General features: G+C 38.5%; 1 protein-coding gene across 1 annotated transcript in view; it reads left to right on the forward strand.

The window, feature by feature from the left end:
- dis3l (DIS3 like exosome 3'-5' exoribonuclease) overlaps positions 1-17,066 on the forward strand; it is a 56,067-nt gene that overhangs the window by 26,194 nt on the left and 12,807 nt on the right. The window contains exons 5-16 of the mRNA XM_078427301.1: positions 60-236; positions 3,237-3,315; positions 3,396-3,575; positions 5,382-5,551; positions 6,723-6,884; positions 7,988-8,235; positions 8,690-8,782; positions 9,954-10,484; positions 11,282-11,436; positions 13,553-13,731; positions 14,708-14,853; positions 16,598-16,772. Of these exons, the coding sequence (XP_078283427.1) occupies positions 60-236; positions 3,237-3,315; positions 3,396-3,575; positions 5,382-5,551; positions 6,723-6,884; positions 7,988-8,235; positions 8,690-8,782; positions 9,954-10,484; positions 11,282-11,436; positions 13,553-13,731; positions 14,708-14,853; positions 16,598-16,772 (2,295 nt within the window). The remainder of the gene's footprint in view (positions 1-59; positions 237-3,236; positions 3,316-3,395; positions 3,576-5,381; positions 5,552-6,722; positions 6,885-7,987; positions 8,236-8,689; positions 8,783-9,953; positions 10,485-11,281; positions 11,437-13,552; positions 13,732-14,707; positions 14,854-16,597; positions 16,773-17,066) is intronic.

Genomic DNA, 17,066 nt, shown 5'->3' on the forward strand with positions numbered 1-17,066 from the left:
AGCAATTAAATGCTGGTGAGCATGCCACAATCACTTTTATCGGGTTTATTTCTTTATAGAGCTACTTGGATAATTTTTGGCCTGACCTGGAAGCAGTGCACGAGCTGTATGAGTCTATTGTTCAGTCTCGGAAAGAAAGAGAGATTGAAATTCAGGAAAAGAATGGAAAGGAATATTTGGATCATCTGCCTTTGGAAATACTGGAGGCTGGCATCAAATCAGGGAGATATATTCAGGTAAACTGACACATTTGTGTTTTAAAAGCCAGTCGTGAACTCTTGTTTTAACCCAGTGCACACTACAATAGACAGTAATATAACTTGTAGAAATTTTGCCTCACAGCATCAATGTCTCAAGCTCAATCATGACTTTCGATGCCAATGAGGAGTTTGCATGGCCTTCCTGTGACCCTGTGAGTTCCTTTCAGGTGCTCTGGTTTCCTCCCAAAGTCGAGCACGTTGGTAGTTTACTTGATCACTGTAAGTTGCTCTTAGAATATGTGGATGGTAGAATCTGCGGAAGGGAAGAGGAAGTTGATGGGAAGTGCATACAAAAAAAATAGTAGCATTGGAGGCAGTACAAAGAGAATTCACAAGGCTAATTCCTAGCTTGAGAGAGATAGAAACATAGAAAATAGGTGCAGGAGGAGGCCATTCAGCCCTTCAAGCTAGCACCGCCATTCATTGTGATCATGGCTGATTGTCCACAATCAATAACCCGTGCCTGCCTTCTCTCCATATCCCTTGATTCCACTAGCCCCTAGAGCTCTATCTAACTCTCTCTTAAATCCATCCAGTGATTTGGCTTCCACTGCCCTCTGTGGCAGAGAATTCCACAAATTCACAACTCTGGGTGAAAAAGTTGCTTCTCACCTCAGTTTTAAATGGCCTCCCCTTTATTCTAAGACTGTGGTCCCTGGTTCTGGACTCCCCCAACATTGGGAACATTTTTCCAATATCCTACCAAGAGAGACTAATTTGGGCATATATTCCTTGGAGTTTAGAAGAATGAGGAGTGACCTTATTCAAATATATAACATTCCAAGATGGCTTGACAGGATAGATATTGGTCTGATTCCACCTGTGGGAGAGCTTAAACGAGGAACATTGACTACAAGATAAGGGGCTGGTCATTTAAAACTGAGGTCTGTAGATACTTCTTGCTGAGGGAGGTGAATGTCTGGAATTCACTGCTCTGACGAGTGGTGAGAACTGGATCATCAGAAGCATTTAAAATAGATGTGGATAAATATTTGATAGATCGAAAAATAGAGTGTGGAGAAATGGCACAAAAGACGAATTGAGGCTTGTGTAGATCAGCCATGAGGGGATGGGGGGGCAGACTTGAAGAGGGGATGGGGGGGGGCAGACTTGAAGAGTCTGATGGCTTCTTTTCCCATTTTATTGTCATCTTCTATTTTATTGTCCTCGTGTCATGAATGAAATATGTACAGATGGTCAAGTCAATCAAGTCAAGTCAATTTTATTTGTATAGCACATTTAAACACAACCCACGTTGTCCAAAGTGCTGTACATCTGTTTAGGTACTAAGGAAAAAAATGAAACATACAGTAGCACACAAACATAACAGCACATACAAAACAGTTCACAGCACCTCCTCAATGGGCCTCAAACGCTAGGGAGTAGAAATAGGTTTTGAGCCTGGACTTAAAGGAGTCGATGGAGGGGGCAGTTCTGATGGGGAGAGGGATGCTGTTCCACAGTCTAGGAGCTGCAACCGCAAAAGCGCGGCCACCCCTGAGCTTAAGCCTAGACCGCGGGATAGTGAGTAGCCCCAAGTCGGCCGACCTGAGGGACCTGGAGTTAGAGAGGTGGGTTAGAAGATTTTTGATGTGGGGGGGGGAATGTCCATTTAGGGCTTTATATGTGAATAGGAGTAGCTTGAAGTTGATTCTGTACCGTACAGGGATCCAGTGGAGAGAGGCCAGAATCGGCGTGATGTGGTCCCTTTTACGGGTACCCGTCAGGAGTCTCGCTGCGGCGTTTTGGACCAATTGTAGGCGGGACAGGGATGATTGACTGATCCCAGTGTATAGGGAGTTACAGTAGTCTAGGCGGGAGGAAATGAAAGCGCGAATGATTTTTTCAGTGTCGTCGAATTGGAGGAAAGGTTTGATTTTAGCTATGGTACGAAGTTGGAAGAAGCTGGCTTTTACCACAGCATTGACTTGCTTGTCAAACTTTAATGCAGAGTCAAATATCACGCCGAGGTTTTTGACATGCGGTTTGACTAGGCAGGATAGGCTTCCAAGACTGCCTGTTATCGATTTGATGGAGTCGGGGGGGCCGAATAGGATGACCTCAGACTTGCTCTCGTTTAATTGGAGAAAGTTCTGTGCCATCCAACATTTTATGTCCTCAAGGCAGTGTAAGAGGCTGTTTAAATTTGACCGGTTGTTGGGTTTCAGGGGGAGGTAAAGCTGTGTGTCATCGGCATAGCAGTGGAAAGAAATGCCGTGCCTTTGAATGATTTGGCCAAGGGGGAGCATGTATAGAGAGAAGAGAATGGGGCCTAGGATGGAGCCTTGTGGAACTCCGCAGGAGAGGCTAGCTGGAGAAGAGGAATAACTGCCTATGTTGATGGCGAAACTCCTATCTTTGAGGTAGGAAACGAACCAGCTCAGGGCAGTGGTCAATATGAACTCAGTGAGCCGAAGGACCTCCGTCCATGACTCTGACTTACAATGAACTCCCGTGCAGCTCAACAACTTTGCACAGAAGCTGACTGCATTGCCTTATTGTCTTTAATGTTTTAGTCTTTAATGTCATTTAATAAGTAGCTGTATTTGATATATAAAGTGTGAGTGTACAATAGCATGTAGCCAGCATTTACTTTACCTTAACAATTTACTACATTTTAATAACAGTATCAAAGACTATTTTTAAAAAAACATATTTTTGGTGAAAGGAATTGGAGAAAGGTTTTAAACAGCACCTTGCCATGTTGTTTTTGAATTAATAATTACATGCAATGGTTGAAAAAAGATGATCACAAAAACTATCCCGAGTGAATATTTGTCTGCTAATGTAAACTGAGTTTTAGCAATGTATTAATTCATAAATACTTCCAGTCAGTTTTCCTTTTCATCAATAATATTGAAAAAATGCAAATGACACACAGCAGACAGTGAAATTTGTGCTCAGTAAAATAATCCCACTAAGTTTCTCAATTCTCATGTTTAATGTAAATATCAGCAGATTTCTTTATGTTCTTAGGGTCTTTTAAATGTCAACAAGCACAGATCTCAGTCAGAAGCCTTTGTTCGCATTCAGGGATTACCTAATAAAAGATCAGGTAACATTATTATCTTTTTAAAAGAAATATTTTTGCAAAAATTGATTTGTTTGTATAAGTGTGTTGTTTGTGTCTCTTAGAACTAGAAACAGACATACTTATCTGTGGCACAAAGGCTCGAAATCGTGCTATCCAGGGAGATGTGGTAGCTGTTGAGTTACTGCCAAGGAATGAATGGAAGGGAAGAGCTTCAATACTGTGTGAGAATGAATCTGAGGAGAAAGCCAACGAGGAAAATGAAAGTGAGCCAATGCATACAGGTACGAGCTTAATGTTAAAGTAAGCAACCAATGTTTTAAGTATTATCTTTCCACATTGTTTTTTTAATGCTTGTTTTCTTTTCCCTGCTCAATCATGTATATTAGCAGTCTTTTCTTATAAAGACATAAAAAAGAAATGCATAAATAGACCATTCGAACCTTGTGCCATGATCAATAAGATCAAGGCGATCGTTTATCTCAGCTCCATTTTATTGCATTAATCTAATATTCCTTGATTTTCTTAAAGTCCAAAAATCTATTGATCTGTAATTTGAATAAACTCGGTGCCTGAGCCTCCAGGGTCCTCTTGGGTGGAGAATTCCAAAGACCCATCACACTCTGAGAAGAAATTTCTTCATCCAGCTTTGTTCTGAATGGTTAACGCATTCACATTCACGAAAGCTCACAGCTCCAGCATCCAGGATTGATCCTGACCGTGGGTGCTGTCAGTGTGGAGTTTGCATGTCTCCTGGTGGCCATGTTTGCTTTGCCTAGGTGCACCTGTTCCTTCCAACTTCCTAAAGATATATAGGTTGGTAGGTTGATTATTCACTGTGGATTGGCCCTAATGCACAGGTGAATGGTCAAATCTTGCAAGAGCTGATGTGGGTAGAATAAAATGGGATCAGTGTAGGTTTAGTGGAAATAATTGTCCGAGACTTGGTGAATCAAAGGGCCTGTTTCCTACCACTCTTAATTAACACCGTGATCCCTAGTTCTCGAGTCCCAGCCAGGGAAAACATCACTTCCACAATACTCTTGTCAAACCCGGTAAGAATTTAATATGTTTTAATGACTTCTAAACTGAGGAAAAATCTGATTAATTTCTCCCTATATGACAAACATGTCATCCAAGATATTAATTTGGTGAATCTTTCCTTGATTAGGAAAGTGGATGACATTGCATTTATTCACATTTATATTCCATCTGCCATGCCCTCTCTATTCACTTGAACTGGCTCTGTCACCCTGAAGTCTTTATCAACCCACAAGGCTGCCAGCTTTGTATCATCAGTAAACCTGGACATATTAAACTTGATCCCCTCATCCAAATTATTGCTGGAGCTTGTGAACAGCTGGGGCTTCTCACCCCCCACCCCCACAGTAGTACCTCCCAATCTGCCATTAATTCGAACACTGTGTTTAGTCTGTTAACTAATCCTAAATCCACATCATGTTATACACTCTCATTTTGTTTAACAATCCTTTATGTGGGAATTATCAACCGTCTCTTGAAAATCCAATGAATAGATCATATCAACACGTTTCCCTTATCCTGCAATTATAACCACAAAATTCTCTAACAGGTGCAGGAGGCATGTTCAGTAAATTTGCAGATGATACAAAAATTGGTGCATTATTGATAGTGTAGAGCACTGTCTTAGGCTACAGGTGATATTGATGTGTGGATGAAATGGGCTGAGAAATGGCGAGCCAAGGAGACCTGTTTGGGAAATTTGAAATGACTCCTGGTTGAGCTTTTTCACAGCTTCAGCTGAGGGTTCTGTCCTCTAAAATGCCTCATCTGGTTTCTGGAGGACATCTTGGAAACTTGCTCCCTTGGCAATTCTGCTACTACTGGCACAGATAATTCACTTACTGCAGCCCATCAAGAAAGACCATTTAGGCATGCTCAATGCTAACATATAACAGGGACAGGTGATGGGGTAGGAGCAGATTGTAAATTCTATAGTTAAATCACATTATACATGTGGTCATTAGTTTTTTTGTTTTAATGAATATTAACTGAATATGAGGTAAAAACAAATTAAAGAATTCAGACTAAACTACTTTTTTTTTTTATAGGTAAGATTGTTGGCATTATTCAGCGCAATTGGCGAGATTATGTTGTGTCCTTTCCGCCCAAAGATGACATACAATCTCAGGGTAAAAATGTTCGGAAGATCCTGGTTACACCTTGGGATTACAGAATTCCTAAAATAAGGATCAGCACTCAGCAAGCTGAATCACTGCAGGTAAGTGTCATAAATTTACTCTCTTTTAAAAAGTAATATAATTTATAATTTTTTATGAACATTGTGAAGACCTTATCTGCACAATTTCCGTAGACTGAGTCATTCTAAATTCCACTCCTTAGAATTGATGTTCCTTCATGCTCGTTTTCTAATTCAATGATAGTCCTTGTTTTTTTAACTTTCTGTTCATATTTGGTTTACTCGCACCTCCAATAAACCAAACTATCATTTTCACAGCTCACTACTGATCCAGCTGTGTATACTTCCTGATGTGGATCAGTGGATGAAATCTCAGCCAGGAGTGCTAGTTTACTTTTGTCTTTCTAAACCAAGGTTGTTAAGTCAGATGTAGCGCTTTTTACACCAAACCAGCTGAGAAGAACCAAACACATTGCACAATGCAACTAAATCTGGAACACCATCTGGTCATAGTCTCAGGGATTGTGCTTTATTCAATTCACTTTATTGTGGACAATAAAAATAAATTATTTCCCATAAATTTATCTCCAAACCAATCTTGAGCATTCAAGTGAATCATTAGATCATAAGTGATAGGAGCAGAATTAGGCTATTCGGCCCATCGTCCACTCCGCCATTCAATCAGCTGATCTATCTCTCCCTCCTAACCCCATTCTCCTGCCTTCTCCCCATAACGTCTGACACCTGTAGTAATCAAGAATCTATCTATATCTACCTTATATATATATATCCACTGACTTGGCCTCCACAGCCTTCCATGGCAAAGAATTCCATTGATTCACCACCCTCTGACTAAAGAATCGTTTTATCTATATTCCATTTGGTTATAAGTTGAACTCCTGAGATAAAACAAAACATTTAAATTTCACTTATTTTTAATATGTGTTTAGTGGACTAACTTCATTTAAATTTTGAAAGCACAAGGAACTAATTTTATATGAAGTGTATAACTGATGCGTGATTCCTAATGGTTTTATTTTTTCTTTCTTTATATCAAACCCAAATGTGAAATGCAGTTGAGACTCCTGTTTTAGAAATTTTAATCAAGCAAAAAAGCATCTGCACTGAAGTGCAATAAAACAAGTTGCTGCACTCTGTTTAAATCATATGCTTTACATAAAAGAATGAACCTGGCAGTGCTGTAATGGCTTCACACAGAATAGTTAATCATTTTTATTTCCCAATCACATAGAATTTCCGAATTATTGTACGAATTGATTCCTGGGATTCCACATCTCTTTATCCCAATGGACATTTTGTGAAGGTTCTTGGAAGAGCTGGTGATTTAGAGACAGAAATTGCAGCTATTCTTGTTGAAAATGGCATTTCAATTGGCCCTTTCTCTGAAGCCCAGGTAAATCTTGGTGTTCGTTGTACCTGGTGTAAGAGACATGATTTCTTAATTATTGTTGTAAACAGTTGAATTGTACATGTGATTTTATCCAGTTTTAAAATGTATGACAAAGGAAATTATTGATGGCACAAATATGCTAAGATTGTGTTTAGGTGTGGTGATTTTTGTGTTGAAGGAGCTGTGTTGCAGTTTATTAAACGCTAAAAATATTTGTTTGTTAAAAGTTGCAAATCAGCTTGACTCATTTGTGAAACTGTTTCAGAGTCACATTCAAACCCTCCAATTTAATGTATGTTAAATACTGCACCCCTTTCTGAGAGTGTGGAAAACTGTTGGAGATTCCATCTCTAAACAAGGTTCTGTCTGCCTCATCGTGAAGATGCTAATATGGGTACTGTGAAGTTTCTGCTAATATCTGATCATTGACAGCCACAATCAGAAACGCACTCGTCATTTATATCACTGATTTATAGAGAGATACAGTGAACTGTAGATGCTGGAATATCAGCAGGTCAGACAGCATCTCTGTAGGGAATGGACTGACGACATCAGATTTGACCTTCAGTCTGACCCAAAACGTAAACATTCCCTCTCCTAATGCCGTTGAGTTCCTCCAGCACTTTGATATTTAGAAAGAAGAAAATAACTTGCTGTGAAACATGCTACTCTTTGAGGAGATCTGTATATCATTATGATGTGTAACCCTCTTGAAGCCTTTAAGAAAATTCATAAGAGAGCGTTCAAGTCTCAGAATATAGTTGTGGCAAATCTGTGTCCTGGAGAAAAACCATACGCCCACATTAGCAGTTTAGAAGTGGTGTTATAAATTGCTGCCTGTGGCTCAATGCGTTTATGTTTTCTCCACAGTTCACAGTAGTGAATTTACCAATGTCAGGCACAATGTCTGGGGAAGAGCAAAAACTGAAGGGCAGTTATCCTCTCTTCTAATCCCTTAGAAGGGATGCTCAAGGTTCATCTTTCCTTCATTCCAGTAACTTTTCCAGGGAAAGTATTTCTGTCTTAATTTTAACAGAAAATATTGTTCGGATATAAAGTTGTAAAACCAATCTAAATATTTCAGCTTGTTTTCTCCAATTCTTCAGCTGCGTGAAATGCCAGTGAACACTCCTGAGAATCCCTGGAAGATTGATGCAGAGGAGCATGACAGGCGAGTGGATTTAAGAAACACTCACCTGGTCTTCAGTATCGACCCCAAGGACTGTGAAGACGTGGATGATGCACTGTCTGTTCGCAAATTAGCAAATGAAAATCTGGAGCTGGGCGTTCATATTGCAGACGTCACGCACTATGTCAAATTAAATTCATACACGGATCTGGAGGCTAGATCGAGGTATGGTGAAATAAAAATCATAATAAAAGAAGCTCAAATGATCGAAGGTGAATAAACCTAGGAGGAATAATTGTCATTCAAAATACTCCTTACAGTAAAAGATAATTTATTTATAGGAAATGTTTTTTGAATTTCTATAACCATTTTATTTTCTGGTATGTAGAACAGCCATTCTGGGTCACGCCAATGATGTTACTGGTGGGAACCAAACCCATTCAAACTAAAGGAAGCAGCTTGGTCTGGACAGCTTCAGATCTCAGACCTGAACGCAGCAGGCCATAGATGGGGACATTGCTTTTGATATACAAATTCACTCAATTTCATAATGAAAGTGTATTTAGCATCTGCCCCAAGATACTGTTCTTGGGTTATATCAATGTGAACCTTGAGAAGCATTTTTCAGCAAAGTTGTTATACATTTTGGCCGCAAAATTAATATCTACTTTCTCTACAGGGCAACAACTTGTTACTTAGCAGACAGACGTTATGACATGTTACCTGCCATCCTAAGTACTGATCGATGTTCTTTACTTGGGGGTGCTGACAGGTGAGTCTCAATTATACCTGAAGCCAATTTCATTTTTGCAAAGGAAGGATGTATTTATATTTTTGCCCAGGGAGAGGAAGCAGAAAATCTTGCATATTTTAATGCTGGAACTTTGCAACTACATTTCATTGGAATTCTGGAGAGGAGGCTAAGGATGCTCAATCAATTTATTGTTGGTTATTTTATCCCTCTCCTACAGAGGATGGTGTCAGACTTCCATTCACTGCTTCCACTGAACTCCTGTTGCTATCACAAACCTGCTGCAGGAAGGAATCGTAGCACCATTGTTAAACATCAGCATGACTTCTTCAGCCACCTTTTAACTTGAGAAAGCTAATTGTTACTCTTCTGATTAAACAAAAATCTCTGAGTTTATTCTTCTTCTTTCGTATGTCAACTACAACAATCAAAAGTGCTTCAGAGTACCGTAGTTGACGCTTTGCTGCAAATTTTGCCAGTTCCGTAGAACTACCCAGGGTGGACGACGAGGACGTAAAGCAGCTCCCACCCCTCTGAGTTTATTAACTAAAATGTTTATTTCTGAAACTGAAACTGAAGTTGATTACAGAGATTCGCATTGTATCAACAGTAAAACTATTTATACGTTCTTACTCTTCCAGATGGAGAAGATTCTGGGGCTCATGATTTTAGTTTAGATTTCCATTCAGTGGCAGGCTTTTGTGGAATCTGAAAATATTACACTAGTTTTGCTGTACTATAGTTGGTTGAGGTGAGGGCACACGGCTGGACTGTAGGTTCAGAAGGTTGCCATTGGGCTCTTGAAACTCTTCCACTACTCAATACGAATATGGCTGACAGGTGACCATAACTTCATAAAGCTGCCATTTCCCTTATCCCTTTACTCTATTTGGTCATCACAAATATGTTGGCCTCGGATTGAAAATGATTCATTGACCTGGCGTCAATTTCCATTTGTGGAGGAGAACTTTCTCCTTGAAGTGTCCTAAAATTGGGAAAATTTGGTCTGAAAAATAAAAAAAGTTCTCAATCGTAAACATGCGGCATTGTTTTTAGTAATTAGGAATAGTGAGCAAAAAATTAAATGTGCTAGATTCATCCTTAATTGTCATTAATTTACTGCATGGTATTTGTAGTTTTAATTCATCTTTCAAGCTGCAAGCTAATTGTCCATATTCATTGTCTTTTTAAGGTATGCAGTCAGTGTGTTATGGGAATTAGACAAAACTAATTATGAAGTCCTTAAAGTGTGGTTTGGACGAACCATTATAAGGTCTGCTTACAAGATATTCTATGAAGCAGCTCAAGCCTTGTTGGATGGGGATCGCAATGTTGTGGATATCCCTGAGCTCCAAGGGCTTGAAGAGAAAGAAAAATGTAGAAGGTTGAATGACTTGACATGGGCAGTGGAGAAGCTGACTGAAATAGCTCGTCGCACCCGGACAAAGCGCTCCCTTGAAGGTGGCCTAGAGTTGGAGGGAATTGAAATTCAAGTAGTGTTAGATGAGAAGAAGAACATCAGTGACCTGGTGCTCAAACAGCCCCTGGAGGTGCATGAGACTGTAGCAGAATGCATGATTCTGGCAAACCACTGGGTAGCAAAGAAAATTACTGAGAACTTGCCTCATCAAGGCTTGCTACGATGCCATCCTCCACCACGACAGGAGTCCTTCGCTGCACTGGTTGAGTGTGCAAAGGCAAAGAGATTCAAAATAGACACACGGTAAGGTATGGATAGGAAGTGCTAGTTTGCATGATTTCATTTATGGAGAAGGATCATAGCTCTTGGTTTCTTATGTCGATGAAATCCTCATGCTTTGAGTCAATGCATAGCCTGTTAAAAGCCTATCATTTTTGCCATCTACAAACTTCACTGCAATAACTCGCATACACTACTCTGCCAGTATTTCTTAAACCCTGTAGCACCAAAGACGAGAGCAGCAGGTGCATGGACACACTGCCATCTGCAGGATTCCCTCAAATTTGATCACCGTTCTGACCTGAAAACATTCCAGTGCCCTTTCATTGAGTTTGAATCCCAGATTGCTCTGCCCAACAGCACTGTTAAAGGAACTTCACCAGAAGGATTGCAGTATCCAGGAGTGCAGCTCATTCCACCTTTTCAAGGGCAATTAAAGACCGGCAGTAATTGCTGGCTATTCCAACAGCATCAACATCCAGAAAAACAAGACTGATTTAACCATTGCCCCTTAGATGCGTTTAGGAAGAAGTAGAAATTCCTGAGCATATTTTACAGAAATGTTACTTCTGGTAAAACCTGAACTGTGCTTTTGGCTATTAGGTTGTCCAATTCATGACAATTGGATGACAACAAATTTTGAAGTTATATTAAGAAAATTTGGTATGGGGAAAAGAGTGAACCACAGTTCTGGAATCCGGTAAATAATTAATTTGGAGTAGGAGTTTTTCTGATTTCTATCTTTCTGATTCTTTTATGTGTTCACAGATGTTTGTAAAAAAAAAAACCTCATTTTTAAAATTTACATTGGTAATTTTTAGCTCCAACAAAGCTCTGGCAGATTCACTGGACATGGCAGAAGATCCAGATGATCCTCTGGTGAATAAACTCTTGCGATCCATGGCCACGCAGGCAATGTCCAATGCCCTTTATTTTTCTACTGGCTCCTGTTCAGAGGATCTCTTTTATCATTACGGTAAACAATATTACATATATTTAATTTTTTTTGTACGATTGTGGAGTAGATAAAGCAATGTAATAGTATGATATTAAATCTTGGAAAACAGTGGAACTTATTGAGGGCTTCATTTTGCAACAAGTATTGTGCCCATCTGTGCTGATTACTCTTATGTTTTTCCTTTACAAGGCTCCCATATCTGAACACTAGTTAAGTTCAGTTAGCACAGGATATTTTTATATCTTTTAAATAATGCTTGGAAAATATCTTTTCATAATTATTTTCAGAATATTTCTTCCTTGAGGTCATCTTAAAATGTTGAATATTCCCACCATTGGTACGTGCATTGGTAATTAAATAAGATTATTGTTTTCTCCCAAAACACCCACACATTCACTGCAGCATTCATTACTTTAAGCCTCTGTGTTATGCAGTGTTCAGACTGCATTAGTCAGTGCTTGTGCCTTACACTGCATTGCAGATGCCTGTGAGTTGTCTGACAGGTTTTCCATGCTAACTTATGGGAATCACGATTTCAAAACTGGATTAGATTGTATATTTGCAATGAACACACAATTAATAAAAAAGTTGTTTTGAAAAATCAATTTTTTTATGTGAACATCTTGTAGTGGAGCTTTTTATTTGATTAATTTACAATTATTTGGTTATTGTGACATAAGAAAACATACAGGTTACTTAAGGGAGCTTTAACAGTTGAACAATATGACAAGAAATTAGTGCAGATATCCAAATTATTTGGTCAATGGTAAATTTTTAAGAAAGAAATCAGGATTGAGGCAGGTTTAGTTAGGGAAATCCAGAATTTTGGGCATGATCATGGTCACCGTCATGTGCCAGTGGAATTGGAAAAGTATAAGAGGGGAGGATTTGAGAGTTTATAAATCTCATGAGATTGCAGTGCACATAGCTCTCGAACACCCTTCCCTTAAATGATTTTTCCATGTTCTTGTCAGAAGATTATCAACAGTAATTGAAATCAGGCCAGTTCCTTCTTAAACGTTTCAAGATAATACTCTGTTTTACTATTTATAAAATCCTAAGAGTAAAGGGAATAAAGAAATCTTGGATTTGGGATGTGCTGAACTAGTTGATGAGTCAGAGTTATACCAGCAGGGAGGTGGGTGTTACTGTTGGATTCTGTGCTCCTGAATAAATAATTATCTTTATCTCAAGGGCACAGACTTGATCATGTACCCTTCCAGTGATCTCTCTTGGATGAAATGTGCCACACCAGTTTTCTTTCCAAGCTGAATCATAAGGAATGGACTCTTGGGCAAGGCATTAGATCAATTGTGCCAATAGAATGGCCCTCATAGACAGGCAATGGTTTAAGAGATCAGAGAAGAAATAAGCATTTTACAATCAATATATTTTGAGCATTGCAACAGTGGGCACACCTATCGACTGTAAAGTACTTTATAAAGTCTTGAGCTTATCGAAGGAGAACTACAACTGCAAGTCTTTCATTTTAAAAACGTTGCATTCCTTTACATCAGCTACACATGACCTCAATTTTAAAATCAGTAATGTTTCACTGAAACTGCAGGGAAGAAGTGGTTCTTTTGTTACACACCAGGCTTAAAGTTGTGTTACTTTTAACGTTTTTAATCTGCTCTCTATACAGTCACTTGTAACATACACTTCTCATTTGTGAAGGCCAAATATTTTTCAGACATATTGCAGGCTTGCAACTCGAGACTAGATTTTTGAACCTTTTAGCTGAGCTGCATAAGTGTGGTGGGAGATTCCAAGTTTATTTGGTGAATCAATAGCAGGATGAAATAAGAAAAATAATGCACAAATGTCTTAGCATAGGCTTAGATGATGGCCTTGACAAAACATCGAGTTGGTAGATTGGAAATAAAGTCAGAGCTTTAAAATCTCAACATTGCAAGGACAAGATGTTTTCTCACTGATAATTGTTGGATATTTTACTTCCAAGTTGCTGATTTATTCACCCATTCCTTCTCTCCAGAGATGCTGCCTAACCCGCTGAGTTACTCCAACATTTTGTATCTACCTGATGATTTATATCTCTATTATGAAACTGAATTGGCAACGTCTGGATTATTTATACATCCCAATAGATGTTGTATTTGTTTTCAAATCACAGGCCTTGCTCTGGACAAATATACTCATTTCACATCTCCAATCAGAAGATATGCAGACATAGTAGTACATAGACTATTAATCGCAGCTTTATTGAAAGATAAGAAATTGGAACCTGAAAATCCATTGCTCAGCCAGAAGGATATGGAAGAATTATGTCATCATATCAACAAGAAGAATAGGGTGAGTACAGAAATAACTCAGTCAACTTTTGATCCTTTTATTTTAAATCATTACATAAATGTAAAGGTATCATTACATTCACATTAGGCAAGGAGTATGGCCAAAGAACCGTCAGATTCTGCTAACATCATTTTGCGCTGGCAGCACTTGGTGGAAAAACCTTCCATGGATAGCTCTTCAGAAAGTGACTTTGACAACAGGGAATGTAACACATTATTACAGACCTCTCGTCCTTGTCACCTACATTTGAAGCTTAGACAGCTAGAATGGATCCACTGGATAAAGGTTTCCCAGAATTTCATTCAAAATTGGAAATGTTACTCATTCTATCGGCTAGAAAGTAATCAAATTATCGCTAGAAGCAAACACACAGTCTGAGCCAGAAAGGAAGAGGTAGTTTAATCTGGTTACAGCATTTTTGAAAAATCTTTCATCGTGCTTGGAAGAGAAAATGTTTCAAAAGTAAAAGTGGATATCAAGCTTTGTTAGAGATTTATACCTCTTCATACGTTTCCAGCTATGGTACATGCTGCAGTATGGATTGATGTTTACAAGAACATCCAGAGAAGGTCTTGGGCAGAAACCAGTTACTTAAGGGAAGAAAGCTTGAAAAGGGGCTAACCCTTAATACAAGGAATCTGTTCACGACCTGACAAAAGATTGCTTAGTTTTGCAATAGAAAGATGAAATTTTGTGAATGGTATCTAGCGTAATGTTGCTTTTGAACTTACTATGCCAAATATAGTTTTTAATTAAGCTGTGACTGAAGCTGGAGTACCTCCAAAGGTCTTGACAGTACTTTATGGTGGAAGCTATTCTTTACTGTGAGCCTGTCAATGATTATTTGGCTTACAGAGGCAGTTTGTAAAAAAAGCTGCCTTGCACAAAAGTCTGAAAAATCAATGTTTTATATAACTTCAGTTTGCAGAATTGCATACTATTGCCTAATTAAGTTGATTCTTATCCCATTGTTTAGGCTGCTCAGCGCGTGCAGAAACAATCCGTAGAGTTATTTCAGTGCATGTACTTTAAGGATAAAGATTCCACTTCTGATGAACGTTGCATAGCAGATGGTATCATATACTCAATACGAGCAAATGGTGTGCTGGTATTTGTACCGAAGTAAGTTGTCTACCGAAGTCAGAATATCCTATTATCTTTTTAATTTAAAGTTTGATAAATATCAATAATTCTCATTGTTCCCAAATTTAGATTTCTCAGCTATTTGGAAATCAAAGTGCTTAGAATGCATAGACAAAAGCGGAAAGCAAAACTCAAAATACAAATCGATGTAGATTGGTGAAAATAAAAAAATTCAGATGGAAGTCTGAAATTAAAACAAAATGCTAGAAAAATTGAGCAAGTCAGGTAGCATCTGTGGAAAGAGGAGCAGTCAACATTTCAGGCATGGAACCCTTCATCAGACATGTAGAACTGAAACGTTGACTCTTTCTCTTACCACAGATGCTGCCTGTTTTGGTGAGAGTTCCCAGCCTTTTCTGTTTTTACCTCAATAACCCTAAGGTTTGTTTCTTTGCCTTGTCTTGTAATATTAAGGAAATACAATGGATTACAATAAGTGTTTTTAGCAGAAAAGGACATGCAACAATCACAAACCTCTATTTAGTACCTTTCATGGTATATTCCACAGCTACTGAAAAGTCATTAAACTTTGTTACTGTTTTATAGGCAGCACCTGGTTTCTTGGCATTGTTCGTCAAATTTTTGTTTGCTTCGACTGAAAAGCAGATAGTGATATGATATAATATGTTCATTTAATACCAAGGCAAAAATCAAGTCAGGTAAATCCTGGAACAGAGCTTGAAACTACAAGTTTGATTTCAAGAAACTTACAATGACATTTGGGGTCACATACCCAAAATGTTGATCATCTCTCTCCATAAATATAGATTGTATATCAGATTTCCAGCACCCACATAATTGTGCTTTGATCCATGATCCCATGTTGTTAGAGTTTGAGTTTTGATCTTGGTATGGAAAGCAGGGAACAGGTTGTAGATTCTACTACAGGGATAAGCAAAGACTCGCCCAACATAGTATCAAGGGTGCCATCTTTCAATTGAGACATTAGGTGAAGGCCTTGCATTTTTTCTCAAATGGACAGAGAAGATGCCATGACATTTCAAAGGTTAGCTTGAAAATACTCTTATGGCTTTGGCCAAAAATCTATTTCTGAACCAATAGGACTTAATTAAATTTAGATCATTTTTTCAGTGCCATATTGGAGCTAACTAAGCCTTTGTAAATTGGCTTGTAAATTTTCTGATATTATTAACTATACTTCCAGTCCTTTATCAACTGTGAAAGGTTTGGTAATTATAACATTAAATAAATGCCCATTTCTTTTAACTAGCGGTGAAAATTAGAGCATACTTGACACATTGAATTGGATGACCTTCAGTGGTAGAGTATGTCTGTATCAGTAATTTAGCTAACAGACAAGAATAATAGTCAAGTTTTCCTTACGTGCACCCATAACTATGATCTACACTGTAATGTATGAAACCCCAAAGTTGAAGGGGGAGATGTAATGCAACGTTTGAATTCGTCATCAACATGCAAATACGAGCGCCCTCTAGAGGGCAGGCTTTTTATTAAATAAAGGACCCTACTCACAGATGTCGGACGTCTCTTTATTGTGCAAGTCACAATGGAGCCATACCCAGACATTACACACACCAAACTGGCACTGCACAAGTGTCATTTTTTTAAAAATTCATTTGAAAGCTGACATTAATTTGAATTACATTACTCTGTACCATTTTTGTAGATTTTTCTTTTTGTACCAAATCTACCTATGCAAGTAAATTAATAGAAAAAAAATGTGCTGTGTGTATGAACCTAGGTATGGGATAAAAGCTGCAGCATTCCTAAAGAATAAAGAGGGACTTGTGATCTCAGCACAGCCTGATGGATCATGTGAATGGAAACCTGGCTATCTCCGACGCCTTAGAGACAAAATTATCTCCACTACAGCTGATGGGAGTTCTATTACCTTCTCTCTGTTTGAACACATCACAGTAAGTATACAATGTATGCATACATCCTTGGGCAAAACTACACAAATTAAGTTCCAAAAATAAGAGCAAATATTAAACATTTGAGTTTAAAAATAAAAAAAAATTAAATACACAACGTCCAACAAAAAAGGTAACTGGAGTGACCACAATGCAAAGCACTTCCATTCACCGGGAATTTTTTGAGTAGACAGTTGCCAGTCACTTTAGTTTTCCATCCTATTCCCATTTTCAACTTGCTTTCTCTATATCAGAACTGGACTGTTCTGTTGCAATAGTCCCCATTTGTAACATGAA

This window comes from Rhinoraja longicauda, chromosome 33, assembly GCF_053455715.1.
Source record: "Rhinoraja longicauda isolate Sanriku21f chromosome 33, sRhiLon1.1, whole genome shotgun sequence".
Taxonomy (NCBI): domain Eukaryota; kingdom Metazoa; phylum Chordata; class Chondrichthyes; order Rajiformes; family Arhynchobatidae; genus Rhinoraja; species Rhinoraja longicauda.